General features: G+C 44.5%; 1 protein-coding gene across 2 annotated transcripts in view; it reads right to left on the bottom strand.

The window, feature by feature from the left end:
- LOC141146617 (protein-lysine N-methyltransferase EEF2KMT-like) overlaps positions 1-13,947 on the bottom strand; it is a 107,296-nt gene that overhangs the window by 14,684 nt on the left and 78,665 nt on the right. For both annotated transcript variants that reach the window (XM_073633009.1, XM_073633010.1), the window contains exon 6: positions 4,502-4,635. In XM_073633009.1, coding sequence (XP_073489110.1) covers positions 4,502-4,635 — 134 coding nt within the window. The remainder of the gene's footprint in view (positions 1-4,501; positions 4,636-13,947) is intronic.

The following is a 13,947-nucleotide window of genomic DNA, read 5'->3' as shown; positions in this document are numbered from 1 at the left end:
GCAACTGCCGGTTGTACTGCTGACCAGCCACCACAAGTCTTTTAGTAAGGATTCCAGTTTTTTATCTGCCAGATCCTTAAACCCTTGGGCATTATCCACTGGACAGGTTAGTCTTTTATTCACTGAAGAAATGGCAGCATCAACCAAAGGTGTACCCCACTTCTTCCTGAATTTTTCCTCCATAGGATATAAAAAAGAAAACCTTTTTGGAGGCAAGTATATCCTGTCCGGGTGGCCCCAGTCAGCGTAAATCACCTGCTCCAATAATGGATGCACGGGGAACGCCTGGGAACCTTGCTGAGGACGCAAGGATCCCAACGTAGAACAGGAGAGTCCTGGTCCCTGTACTGGGGGTAACCTAAATCCTGCTCTCACCATTTCAGCCAAAGATTGGTTAAACAATTTCTGGGATTGGGAAGCCGAAATTGGTTCCTCAGAACCTGTGTCCTCCGCCGAGGACTCTTCAGCCTCTCCTTTCTCTTTATCCTTTACGGCCACCTCCTCCAAATCCTCTGCCCATTCTGGATCCAGATCACAAGGACCCATCTGGCTAAGAGAGTCCTGGTACTCAAGTGACTCTCCACTGGGACCAGGCTCAGGAGAGGGAGATCTATGACGCTTCTTCCCTCCCTGCGTTACTGAGGCAAGCATACCTACTATCTTGCCCTCAAGGCCAGCTAGGGCTGATGCGAAGTCATCCTAAGTAACATAAGCCGATGCAGGGATATTGGTAGTGGCCACTACGCCTGACAAATGCAATGGCTCAGCCAGGCCACATGCCGCAGGTCTTTCAGGGGAGACTGATGCTGCAGTAACCTGAGGTTGATCTCCTGTTTTTGAAGGAGTCACTTTAACCCCTGGACTTGCCCTGCTCCCTGTACCTCTTTTTCTGGAAGACATTGCTTACAAGAGTTGATGAAAAAGTACTCCCTCTGAGCTATATGGCTGGATCCAGCGTATAGCAGCTACCACAGCCTTTACCAGCCTTCAACCTGTTGCAACTGCCCAACTCACGTGCCCAGACCTCTGTGTCCCACCGCGCACTAGGCTCCTGTTATGAGCCTAAACTGACAAGCAGCATTGGCACACGCGGCACATGACCTCCCCTTATACGCGTGCACCGCCATGTGACTAACGCACGCATGCCCGGGAATCTCACTGCGCATGTGCACGCCCACGATGCACGTGGCGCCCGCCATAGCACACGTGGTTGAGTATAGGCGCACAGGCACGCGGCGCACTCCGACGCACGCGGCCCCCGTGCGGGAGACACCGCCTAAGTGTAGTGGGGACACGCAAAATTGGATAAAACATGTCACATTATAGCAACAACAGTAGTACTTTTAGGCCTCCCAGAGGGAGTACTCACCGGTCCTCACTGCAGGGCCTGATACAGGCCCAATGTTCCCCCATCACGGCGGGTAGCGCCACTGAGGACCTTCAAGGACCGGGTCCCCCTTTGTTTGGGATCCACACCCTTGGACCTGTAAGGCACCCTTCTGGTTCCCTTGGGCAAGTGATAGACCAGGAATACCATATAACAAGGGTCCAGCACCATAAAGGACACATTACAGGCAAAACCTTGTTCTTGAACCAAGGCCCGGGTACCATCCACTTTAGCTTTAACATGCCATCCGAATGGATCCGATAACATGCTCACTGGGACATCATTTGAAGAGCTTCCACAGCCATGACCATCACCTTCAAGACACTGGCAAAAAACTAAAAGGTACTTCCTGTATGGGAGGGGTTATATGCGAGGAACCTTCTTACTATTGGTTGCCAGTGTCCAATCAGGTAGCATATAACCCAGATAGTCATTTTTATGGTGCTCTGTGTCCCGTGATGTACGATAAAGAAATAAAATTCAACAATGCTGAAACCTATCCTAAGGGCTGGCCAAGTTCTGGTCAACCCCTGATTGTAGGAAGGCTAGAATGAGAGGCACAGAATTTCGGTGGTTTGAAGTGCCTGTGTATATACCAAGCAAAGAAGAAGGATTTAGGCTTTCAGCAAAGTAGGAATGACAGACTCAGAAATGCATCTGACCTGGGCTTCAACATTCATACCATTAAAGCTAGTAACTGAGAAGCAGGATAAAATAGCGGGCCCTGAGACAGCAGGTCTGGCCTGTTGGGAAGAGGTTGTCCCTTAGTAGTAAGAGTATGTCTGTATCAGGTTCTTCTGGGCCAGTTCAGTGCAATAAGATTCACCTTTGTTTCTCCTCTTGCTCTAATTTGTGGAGCAGGTGAGGTAGAATTTGCACTGGAGGGAAGGCATAAATTAGCCTGAACCAAGACCAGGAAATTATCAAGGCATCTGTTGCCAAAGCCAGGGGATCCTTGGTCCTGGCCACAAACAGAGGTAGCTTATTGTTGAATCTGGAGGCCAGGATATCCATGCCCAGACGCCCCCCCCCATGTCCAACATACCAACATATCAGGTTGAAGATGTTGGGTTGAAGAACCCATTCCCCTTGGTCCAGTTGATGATTGTGTAGGTAATCCACTTTCCAGCTCTCCATTCCTCCTAATATGGACATAACTTCTTTGTCTATGAGATTATCTGGCTTGCTTCCTTCAAGGCTGTATGGCTCTTGGTGCCAGCTTGGTGATTGATGTACACCACAGCTGTGGCATTGTACAATTGCATCCCCAAATAGGTATCGTGATTGAGAGAGGGGGAATCAAGTATTGCAGAACCATCCTTATTGCTCTGTGCTCCGGGATGTTGATGGGGAACTTGGGTTCCATCAATGACCATGTTCCCTGAACTGTGTGAGACTGAAACACTGCTCCCCAGCCAGGAAGACTGAAAACTGTCATTTTTCCAGTGATAAGGAAGGAAAGACTTTCCCAATGTTAAGGCTGGGCTGTAGATCCACCAACGAAAGGAATTCCTTTCTTGGCTAAACAGGAACATGGGTAGGTTGAGAGAAAAAGGATGCTTGTTCGATGCCTACAAAATGTTGTGTTGCCTCTCCGACAATCTGGAATTAAATTGGGCAAATGAAACAGCTTTGAAGGAGGCTACCATGAGACTCATAGAGAATCTTACATAGGGATGTCTCTTTGACCTCAAGTCCCAAGTGTGAGTTTCTTCTCTGGAAGGAATACCTTTGTATGAGGTGTGTCTTCGAGTCTTTCAGATGAAGAGAAGATTGGAGAGTGGATTTTTGGAAGTTGATCACCCAACAGAAAGCCTAAAGTATGTGACTTGTCCTGTGGATGTTTGCAGATAGCTGGAAGGGAGATGTCCTTCATCAGGAAGGAAGGTTGTCCAGATAACCTGTGACCTGGATGCCCAGAGCGATATAAAAAGGACCTTTGTAAATACTCTGGAAGCAGATGATAGACCAAATGGCAGTCCGAGAAACTGAAGTGATAAAAGCGGTATTAAACCCAAAAGCAAACATTTATTATATTGCAGCTTACAATTCTTAGATGTGATGTGATTCTATTTTTCACATTAAGGAAGTACGTTTTAAAATGCATTTTATTATTTAATGCCCTTTCTAAACAAAAAAATGGATGTTATATCAACAGCTTGCTGATCACACAGATGTTCCATGAGCTGTAGATCTGAAAATTATTTCAGGGGCTTCCCAACATCTCAAACTTTTTGCCAAGGGCTCCTCCAAGGTAAAGAGGTTTAGAAACCCTGGCATGGATACTTCCTTTAACCATGAATGTTTAACCAGATTAGAGCTGATCCCGCTCTGCCCTGCCTTCCCCTGCCAGAAAAGAGCACTACAATAGTGCTCTATTGTTTGTTGATAACATATTCATGTTCTATTGCTTGCTCTTATGCATTTCTGCAGAGCTACATGGGGGACGAGAGGCTCTCCCATGACCTAATACGAGTCCCCAATTGGGGAAGAGGAGGAAATCAAATGGAAATTTTTATATTATCTATATATATCACTAAGAAACTCTGCCCGCTTATTCCCAAGTACCAAAGACATGTTGTATATTATGGATGATAAAATGTCACCATCGTGCCAACTAATTTTTGCCTGCACAAACCCAACTTAATCCTAATAAAAAGGGTTTAAAAAAGCTTATGCATTAAATACTTTCGTTTTGTCACATAGTTGATCCGGAAAGATGGATCGGTGGTTGGGATCAGTTTGTCAAATATAAAATAAAAATAATAAAAAACTAAACATTATATGAAAAAAAAAAAAAAAAAAAAAAAAACACAACAAGAAATAAAGAAATATTTACTAAGCTGGCCACCACTGCACTACAGTGACGATCAACACCATAAGACGTTATCGCTAGTCCTGGCACCATCCACTGCTTCAACCACTGTAAGTCTTGTACGGTGAACTGTGGTGCTCCAATGGAATTACAAAAAAAAAGTCTTACAAACAATTTACACAGCCATATAACACCTGGAAAAAACTAAAGAGGCCAAAATACATCTTGGTTTTGTCTCTGTGCCAAATGCATACAAAAGGCATGTTAGAGCAGAGGAAATAAAATTATATATATATTACCGATTTCTGAAGAGATCAACATTTTCAATAGCCCATTCTGCTAAGAAGATACCTGCTTCCCATGTCACTAAGCCTGTAGTCCCTTCTGAGATTATTGCTGTGCTTTCACATAGTGTCACAGTGCCCCCTGACGGCTGCAAAGGAAATAATCTGATTTCAATGATTCCTGCAATAGCATTCAAATTACATAGTTACATAGTTACACAGTTAGTCAGGTTGAAAAAAGACACAAGTCCATCCAGTCCAACCATAAAAAAAAAAAAAAAAAAAAAAAAAAAAAAACGTACAATCCAATATACCCAATACTATACCCACAGTTGATCCAGAGGAAGGCAAAAAACCCCAGCAGAGCATGCTCCAATTTGCTACAGCAGGGGAAAAAATTCCTTCCTGATCCCAGAGAGGCAATCGGATTTTCCCTGGATCAACTTTACCTATAAATGTCAGTACCCAGTTATATTATGTACATTTAGGAAAGTATCCAGGCCTTTCTTAAAGCAATCTACTGAGCTGGCCAGAACCACCTCTGGAGGGAGTCTATTCCACATTTTCACAGCTCTTACTGTGAAGAAACCTTTCCGTATTTGAAGATGAAATCTCTTTTCCTCCAGTCGTAAAGAGTGCCCCCTTGTCCTCTGTGTTGACCGTAAAGTGAATAACTCAACACCAAGTTCACTATATGGACCCCTTATATATTTAAACATGTTGATCATATCCCCCCTTATTCTCCTCTTCTCAAGAGTGAACAAATTCAGTTCCTCTAATCTTTCCTCATAGCTGAGCTCCCCCATGCCTCTTATCAGTTTGGTTGCCCTTCTCTGCACTTTCTCCAGTTCCCCGATATCCTTTTTGAGAACTGGTGTCCAAAACTGAACTGCATATTCCAGATGAGGTCTTACTAATGATTTGAACAGGGGCAAAATGATATCTCTCTCTCTGGAGTCCATACCTCTCTTAATACAAGAAAGAACTTTGCTCGCTTTGGAAACCGCAGCTTGGCATTGCATGCTATTATTGAGCTTATGATCTACCAAAACCCCCAGATCCTTCTCCACTACAGATTCCCCCAGTTGTACTCCCCCTAGCATGTATGATGCATGCATATTCTTAGCCCCCAAGTGCATAACTTTACATTTCTCAACATTAAACCTCATCTGCCACATAGTCGCCCAATTAGACAATGCATTGAGGTCGGCTTGTAAATTGGAGACATCCTGTAAGGACGTTATTCCACTGCATAGCTTGGTGTCATCTGCAAAGACAGAAATGTTACTTTTGATCCCAGACCCAATATCATTTATAAAGATATTAAAGAGTAAGGGTCCCAGCACTGAACCTTGGGGTACACCACTGATAACCTTAGACCAGTCAGAGTAAGAATCATTAACCACTACTCTCTGAATTCTGTCTTTTAGCCAGTTTTCTATCCATTTACAAACTGATATTTCCAAGCCTGTAGACTTTAACTTACACATGAGCCGTGTGTGCGGAACTGTATCAAACGCTTTTGCAAAATCCAAATAAACCACGTCCACAGCCACCCCTCTGTCCAAGGTTTTACTTACCTCTTCATAAAAAGAAATCAGGTTTGTCTGACAACTTCTGTCTTTCATGAACCCATGCTGTCTGTTGCTTAAAATGTTTTTTTCCAGCAAGAACTCGTCTATGTGGTCTTTTATTAAACGCTCCAGTATCTTCCCGACTATAGAAGTTAAACTAACAGGTCTATAGTTACTTGGTAAAGACTTTGATCCCTTTTTAAATATAGGCACCACGTTCGCCCTGCGCCAATCCAGCGGTACTATTCCCGTCATTAATGAGTCCCTAAAAATTAGATACAATGGCTTTGAAATTACAGAGCTCAATTCTTTTAGGATCCGTGGGTGGATGCCATCAGGTCCAGGTGCTTTATCCACCTTTATTCTGTCTAAATATTTCTGGACCATATCCCTTTTGAGCCATTGTGGATCATTGGGGGCTGTGTCAATACCACCCCCATTATGCACATGAACTTCCCCATGCTCTTTTGTATACACAGAGCTGAAGAAAGTATTTAATAAATTAGCCTTCTCCTTGTCCCCAGTCACCCACTCTAGATTATTTTGTAAAGGGCCTACATGCTCAGACCTGACCTTTTTACTATTAATATATTTGAAGAATTTTTTGGGGTTTGTCCTACTATTTTTTGCGATCTGTCGTTCGTTTTGAATTTTTGCACCCTTGATTTCCTTTTTACATATTCTGTTAAATTCTTTGTAGCATTTAAATGACACTAGTGTTCCTTCATTTTTATATTTTTTAAAAGCTCTTTTCTTATTGTTTATAGCTTTTCTAACTTTGACCGTGAGCCACATAGGTTTTCTTTTTAGCCTTTTAAACTTATTGCCCATTGCAAATATACTTTGCAGTGAGGTCCCAAACAGTCTTTTTGAAGAATTCCCATTTCTGTTCTGTGTTTATCGCTGCCAATATTCCCTCCCAGTCTAAGTCCTCGAGAGCAGCCCTCATCCTTGGAAAATTTGCTCTCTTGAAGTTAAGTGTTTTTATCTTTCCCTTATGTATTTCTTGTTTACAGCTAACATCAAATGAAATCATGTTATGGTCACTGCTACCCAGGTGTTCCTTTATCTGCACATTAGTAATAAGCTCTGCATGGTTTGAGATTACCAGGTCCAACAGAGCTTCATTCCTAGTTGGGGCCTCAATAAACTGGACCATAAAATTGTCCTGTAATAGGTTTATAAATTTTTGCCCTTTAACTGTCCCAGCAGTGCCATTACTCCAGTCAATTTCTGGGTAGTTAAAATCTCCCATTATTATCACTGTCCCAGCCCTTGCAGCCCTTTCCATCTGTGCAAGGAGCGGAGTCTCCACCTCCTCGTTAACATTGGGTGGTCTATAACAAACTCCAATGATTAACTTTGAACTACGCCCATCTATATGCAGTTCCACCCATAATGCTTCAGACTCATCACACTCTCCATCAATCAGGTCCTCTTTCACACTTGCTTTGAGATCACTTCTCACATAGAGACAGACCCCGCCACCTTTCCTTTTTACCCTGTCTCTCCGAAAGAGTGCATAGCCAGGAATATTAATAGCCCAGTCATGTGAGGATTGAAGCCAAGTTTCAGCAATACCGATTACATCATAGTTCACTTCATGCACTAGAGCTTCCAACTCACCTATTTTGCTTGGCAGACTTCTGGCATTGGTGAACAAACACTTTAATGCATTATTACATTTTGGTCTGGTGTTTTTCATATATTTTTTAGTAGTACAAATGGCACTACAGTTTCCAATGGCTGTTTGCAACATGGGAAATTTCTTGACACCTGCCATAACCCTCCCCCCATCTGTCCCCATTCCACCCTCCATTAATGTCTGACCCCTAACTGACCTGTCTTCTTGATGTAATTCTAGTTCACCCTCCCCCCTCAATCCTAGTTTAAATACTCCTCCAGCCTTCCTATAAACCTTTCCCCCAACACAGCAGACCCCCTTCCATTCAAGTGCAAACCGTCTTTAGCATATAGGTTGCACCCCAATGAAAAGTCAGCCCAGTGCTCTAGAAACCCAAATCCCTCCTCCCTACACCAGGTCTTGAGCCATGCATTCAGCTCTCTAATCACCCACTGCCTTTCCTGTGTTGCGCATGGCACAGGCAATATTTCAGAGAATATCACCTTGGAGGTCCTTCCCTTCAACTTGCAGCCTAGTTCTTTAAATTGATTCTTAAGGAGCCTCCACCTTCCATATATACTGTCATTGGTTCCAACGTGGACCAAGACAGCTGGGTCATGCCCAGCCCCTCCCAGTAATTTATCCACCCGGTCCACCACATGCCGAACCCTAGCACCAGGGAGACAGCAAACCATTCGGTTGAGGCGATCCTGGCGACAAATTATTCTATCAGTCCTTCTGATTATAGAATCCCCTAAAACCACCAACTGTCTAGGCCTACCTACACTCCCCTCACCACCTTTACTAGATGGGCTGCTCTCCCGGCTGTTAGGGATAGCAGTGACATCTAGGGCTGCCACCTCTGTGTTTGCCACCTCCACATCTTCACCCAACTTGGCAAATTTGTTTTGATGCACAAACACAGGACTGGCCTTCCTATTCTGCGAGCCCCTTCCACTCCCTCTAACTACATTAACCCATCTTCCTATCTGATAATCCTGACTTGCCCCTCCACCCTCCACATCAACCCTACTGACCACCTGCTCAGCGAGCAGAGGACCCCCTTCAAGGTTGTCCTTTCTGCCCAGTGTTGCAACTTGCTCCTCCAGATCTCTAATGCGAGCTTCCAGAAGGGCAACCTGCTCACATCTGTCACAGCGGTATCCATCCTGGAGCCATCCTGGAGCGTTATTCACAATAACGTTTATGTTCAAAGCATTATATTATCAGCAATAAAGTCAAAGAGTCTGGTTTCTTGTGGGGTTCTTTATTTTATAACAATTTCACCACTTTCTTCTTTTTCCATATATGAATCAAAAATGGATGACATTTTTCTGTGGAGTAGTTTTACAAATCTAAATCATTTTGTTTTTCAGGTGTCATTTTTCTTTATAAATGAAAGGTTTGTGTATTTTTGTGAGGCCAAGATTTCTAACACTTCCTTACTTGAAGATGCTGCTGGTGCATCAGAAATCTACTCTTACTTTCATTATGGTCCTCATCATTTACTTCCATTAAGTATTTTCTAAGATTTTTAGGGGACCTCTGGCATGCAAGGATGGGCTTTGGCATCCTTGTCACATTTGGAGAATAATATTTTTTTTCTGACAATATTTGCAAATTTCAGCTTTGCTCTCAGCAGAAATTGCACTAAAAGGTTTCCAAACTCTAGACATTGGTCTCACATTTTTACTGAGAGGAGGAAAAGAAAAACAATTTACTGACTAGACTATGGGTAAACATTATGCAGTGATGGTGGAAAACATTAATAGGAATCATTTAATAGGTTAGATAAGAAACAAATTTGTCAGAAAAATGTACCCTGTCAGTTAAGGCCTGAGAGGACAGAATCTACTGTATCCCAACAATCACTCATCTGTATGTAGGAGGTACAAGATGGAGCCCACAAGCAAACTAAACTAAACTAATTGCTTTGTAAAAATAACAAAAAAAAAAAAAAAAAACATTCTTTCCCCCTCATTGTTCAGTTTTTTTTTTTCCCAGCCCTTCCCATCTCTAAGCAGCTGAGTCTGTGTTTTTCTGACACTTTGTTTACATGTAAAAATCTGTTTTTTTCGCAAAAAAATTACTTGTAACTTCTAAACCTTATATATTTTCTTAGCAAAGGCTATAGAGAATAAAATGGTGGGTTTTGTAGTTTTGTATGTCAGATGATATTTGCACAGCAGTTTTTCAAACGCAAATTTCCTTGAAAATAATATACTTTAATGAATTTTAATGCACAAAAACACAAATACCGTTCTTTGGTAAAATTTAAAAGAAGGTGTTACACCGATTAAATAGATACCGAACATGTCACGCTTTAAAATCGCGCATACTCGCGGAATGGCACCAAACGACAGTATTTAAAAATTCCATAAGCGACGCTTTAAAGGCCTTTACAGGTTACCAGTTTAGAGTCACACAGGAAGTTGGGTGCTAGAACTATTGCTCTCCCTCTGACATTCACAGCAATACTTTCCATGTGTGGTGTGAACGCAGTTTATGTATGCGTGCAGGACCAAAGCATGCATTTGCCTTTGCATGTGAGCAGAAGGGGACTGGGTGCCTTCATTTTTTTTTTTTTTCCTAAAAAAATAAATACATTTAAAATGGAATTTTTTTACTCACTGTAAAATCTATTTCTCTGAGTTCATTGACGGACACAGCGCCTCCTTAATCTTGACCATTGGGTTATATCGCCTCTGCAGGAGAAAAACTAGGCAGAACAAAAAACACCTGGCTACGCCCATGGGCTGTCCTCAGTCAGTATATAACCCCCTCCCTGCTCCAGGTATTCAGTTTAGTAGCAAGCAGTAATAGAAGTATCAAGAACTCCATAGAGAGGTGGGCGCTGCGTTCGTCGATGAACTCAGAGAAATTGATTTTACGGTGAGTACAAAAATCCCATTTTACATTTTTTTTTTTTTCATTCCCATTTTCTCTTTCGTTCATCAACGGACACAGCGCCTCCTTAATCTTGACCAATGGGACGTCCAAAAGCAGTGCCAAAGAAAAATGAGGGGTGGGCATAATAACCCAAGGCTAACCACAAGAGCCCTAACCAGGACACAGGAGCCTTAACCAGGTCACAGGAGCCCCATCTAAAACAAAAAATGTTTAAAGAAAAAACACCCCTTATGAGGGAACCCCCTCTTAAACAGCAGCCTGCAAAACCATGCGTCCAAAAGAAGCATTCGCAGATGCCAAAATATCTACTTTAAAGAATTTAGTGAAGGTATGCACTGTCAACCAAGTGGCCGCCTTGCAAACTTGTGATATTGATGCTTGATGACGGAAGGCCCAAGAAGTACTAAGCGCCCGAGTAGAATGCACCATGACAGGGAAAGGAGGAACCCGACCCTGAGTCACAGTCTGTCTGATCCATCTGGAGATGGTAGCCGAAGAAGCGGCCAGCCCGTTCCTTGGTCCTTGTGTAACTAAAAAAGTGAGTCTGACCTCCGGAAGGAATCCGTGGATTCCAGATACACCCGAATTGCATGAACGATGTCCAAGTTATGCAAAGCATATTCTTTGGGATGAGCCGGCTTGGGACACAAGGACGGCAACACAATGTCCTCATTCAAGTGGAAGTCAGAGACAACTATGGGCAAAAATGATGGACAGGGACGAAGAACCACTTTATCTCTATGGAGTACTAAATAGGGACTACGACAGAATAATGCCGCCAACTCCGAAACCCTGCGGGCCGAGGTAATAGCCACCAGGAAAGCCACCTTCTGGGACAATGTAGGTAAGGGAATCTCCTGAATATTCTCGAATGGAGGTTTTGGAGAACCGATAGCACCAAGTTTAAATCCCATGGTGGCAAAAGAGACCGTACTGGCGGAGCCACATGCTGGACTCCTTGAATGAAGGTACGAACTAAAGAGCGAGTGGCTAGGGGTCGCTGAAAGAAGACTGCTAAGGCAGACACCTGGCCCTTGATGGTGCTCAAAGCCAACTTCTTCTCAACGTGCTGTTGAAGAAAAAGCTAAGATCTGAGCCACAGAAAAGGATGGAAGATGAACGCCAATAGTAATGTACGCTTTCCACGCCTTCACCATAGTAAGGATCACTGATACTGACAGGTCTCTATCTCTCAGTACCTGGCTTTCAATGGCTAGGCCATTAAAACCAGTTACTGTAAAGCAGGATGGAAGCTCAGCCCTCAGTACAACTGGTCCTCTTTTAGAGGTAGCTTCCAAGGGATGTTTACGGCCACCAGAAGACTTTTGCCCTCGGTCCTTCGCAGGCACTGCAGAAGAGGAAGGCGTTGGCCCCCGCAGTGACACTAGGATGACTGCGCCATCTACCAGAGGAACTTGTGAGGTTGCCACGGGCCTCAGTTACTTTCCGTTGAACTGAACCTGCTGAAGGGGCCAACATTTGAGAATAAAAACTACTAACCTGGTCAGCATTCACTCCAGAGTCAGACCCAGGTAGCCCAATTTCCTGGACAGGACTAGAGGGGACCTTGGGTAGTTCGGACGTCACCCGAACCTTTACAGGAATTATACCCACACAAGGAGAGACAGGACCCCCCGAAGTGGACAAATTCTGTCCCCCTTCTTTGGTACCCCCAAAAGGTTCAATTCATGGACCCCCTTGATGCTCACGAGGGAGGTCCATGAATCTGGAAACCAGTGAAGATGTCCCCCCACCCCAGCAATGGGTGAGGGCAGACCTTCATGCTGAAGGAGTCTTGTCAGTGGATCCGGAGAACCCTGCTCTAGGCTTACCAGAGCAAGATCGCTTGGAACTTCCCGGGGATGACTTGAGAGATCCGTTTCCTTTATCTGCCGTCCCAGGAGCCCGGAAGAATTTCTTATGGGCTGAGAAGGAAGGCCCCCGTCTGCAACGAGGCTCCTTCCCTTTCCTGGATTGAGGCAGGAAGATACTCTTTCCCCCTGTGACACCCTTAATGATGTCATCCAGGGTAGTCCCGAACAGGCGGTCGCCATGAAAGGGCAGATCAATGAGAGCTTTTTTAGAGGCTTGGTCTGTCGACCAATCCTTAAGCCACAGCACACGTCTAATCACCACCGCTGAAATAGAAAGCTTGGACAGCACAGGAGCTGCATCGAAGGCTGCATCACAAATATACTGTAGCCCATGGACCAACTGGTCTGCTGAATCAACATAAGCAGCGGGAACCTGCTCGCTACCTAGACCCTGGCACAAAAGCTTGGCCCATTCAGTTAGGGTCTGCAACACCAGGGCCGAGGCCAAGACTGGATGCAATGCCGATCCAGCCATAGTAAACATGCTGCGTGCCACAGCCTCTGCTTTCCCGTCAGCCGGGTCCTTAACCACTTGCCGACCAAGCCTGTACATTTACGTCGACAGAATGGTACGGCTGCGCAAATGGGCGTACCTGTACGTCCCTTTGAAATTTGCCGCCGTGCTATCGCGTGCGCGCGCTGCGCGCTCCGTGAGTAGGATCGCGGATCCCGCGGATACCCGCGATCATCTCACGGAGGGGAAGAATGGGGAGATGTTAATGTAAACAAGCATCTCCCCGTTCTGCCTAGTGACACTTGTCACTGATCACAGCTCCCTGTGACGTGTCACTCGTAGCTACGCCCCCCCACAGTTAGAATCACTCCCTAGGACACACTAAACCCCTTCCTAGCCAGCTAGTGGTTAACCCCTTCACTGCCAGTGTCATTTTTATAGTAATCAGTGCAATTTTATAGCACTGATCACTGTAAAAATGACAATGGTCCCAAAAATGTGTCAAAATTGTCCGATGAGTCTGCCATAATGTCGCAGTCACAATAAAAAAAAAAAAAAAACGCAGATCGCCGCCATTACTAGTAAAAAAAATGACCAGTTACTTACCTGTAACTGTGTTTCTGGGAAGTCTTCCAGGACGGCACCCTGAGAGATGACTGGTCCACCTGACAGGAAACACAATCAAAGAGGTTAAAAGCCCTCGCCCCTCCCCGTGCTCCTCAGTTGTGACAAAGTATTGACCCACACCAGTACACGAGGGTGAAGAAAAAAGACTAACACCACCACACTCTATATATTAGACATACCTAAACAGAACGGGTGGGAAGTAGGCCTGCCGTCCTGGAAGACTTTCCAGAAACACAGTTACCGGTAAGTAACTGGTCATTTTCTCAAGTCGTCTTCCAGGATGGCACCCTGAGAGAGGAGCAAGTAGCTCAGGCCTACCTTAGGGCGGGACAACCGCTTGCAGGACTTTCCTGCCAAAAACCAGATCTTGAGGAGACAGTAACTCCACCTTGTAATGC

Source organism: Aquarana catesbeiana, linkage group LG06, assembly GCF_042186555.1.
Source record: "Aquarana catesbeiana isolate 2022-GZ linkage group LG06, ASM4218655v1, whole genome shotgun sequence".
Classification (NCBI taxonomy): domain Eukaryota; kingdom Metazoa; phylum Chordata; class Amphibia; order Anura; family Ranidae; genus Aquarana; species Aquarana catesbeiana.
Note: the sequence above shows the minus strand (reverse complement) of the source record. Positions and strands in the feature narration are given on the sequence as shown.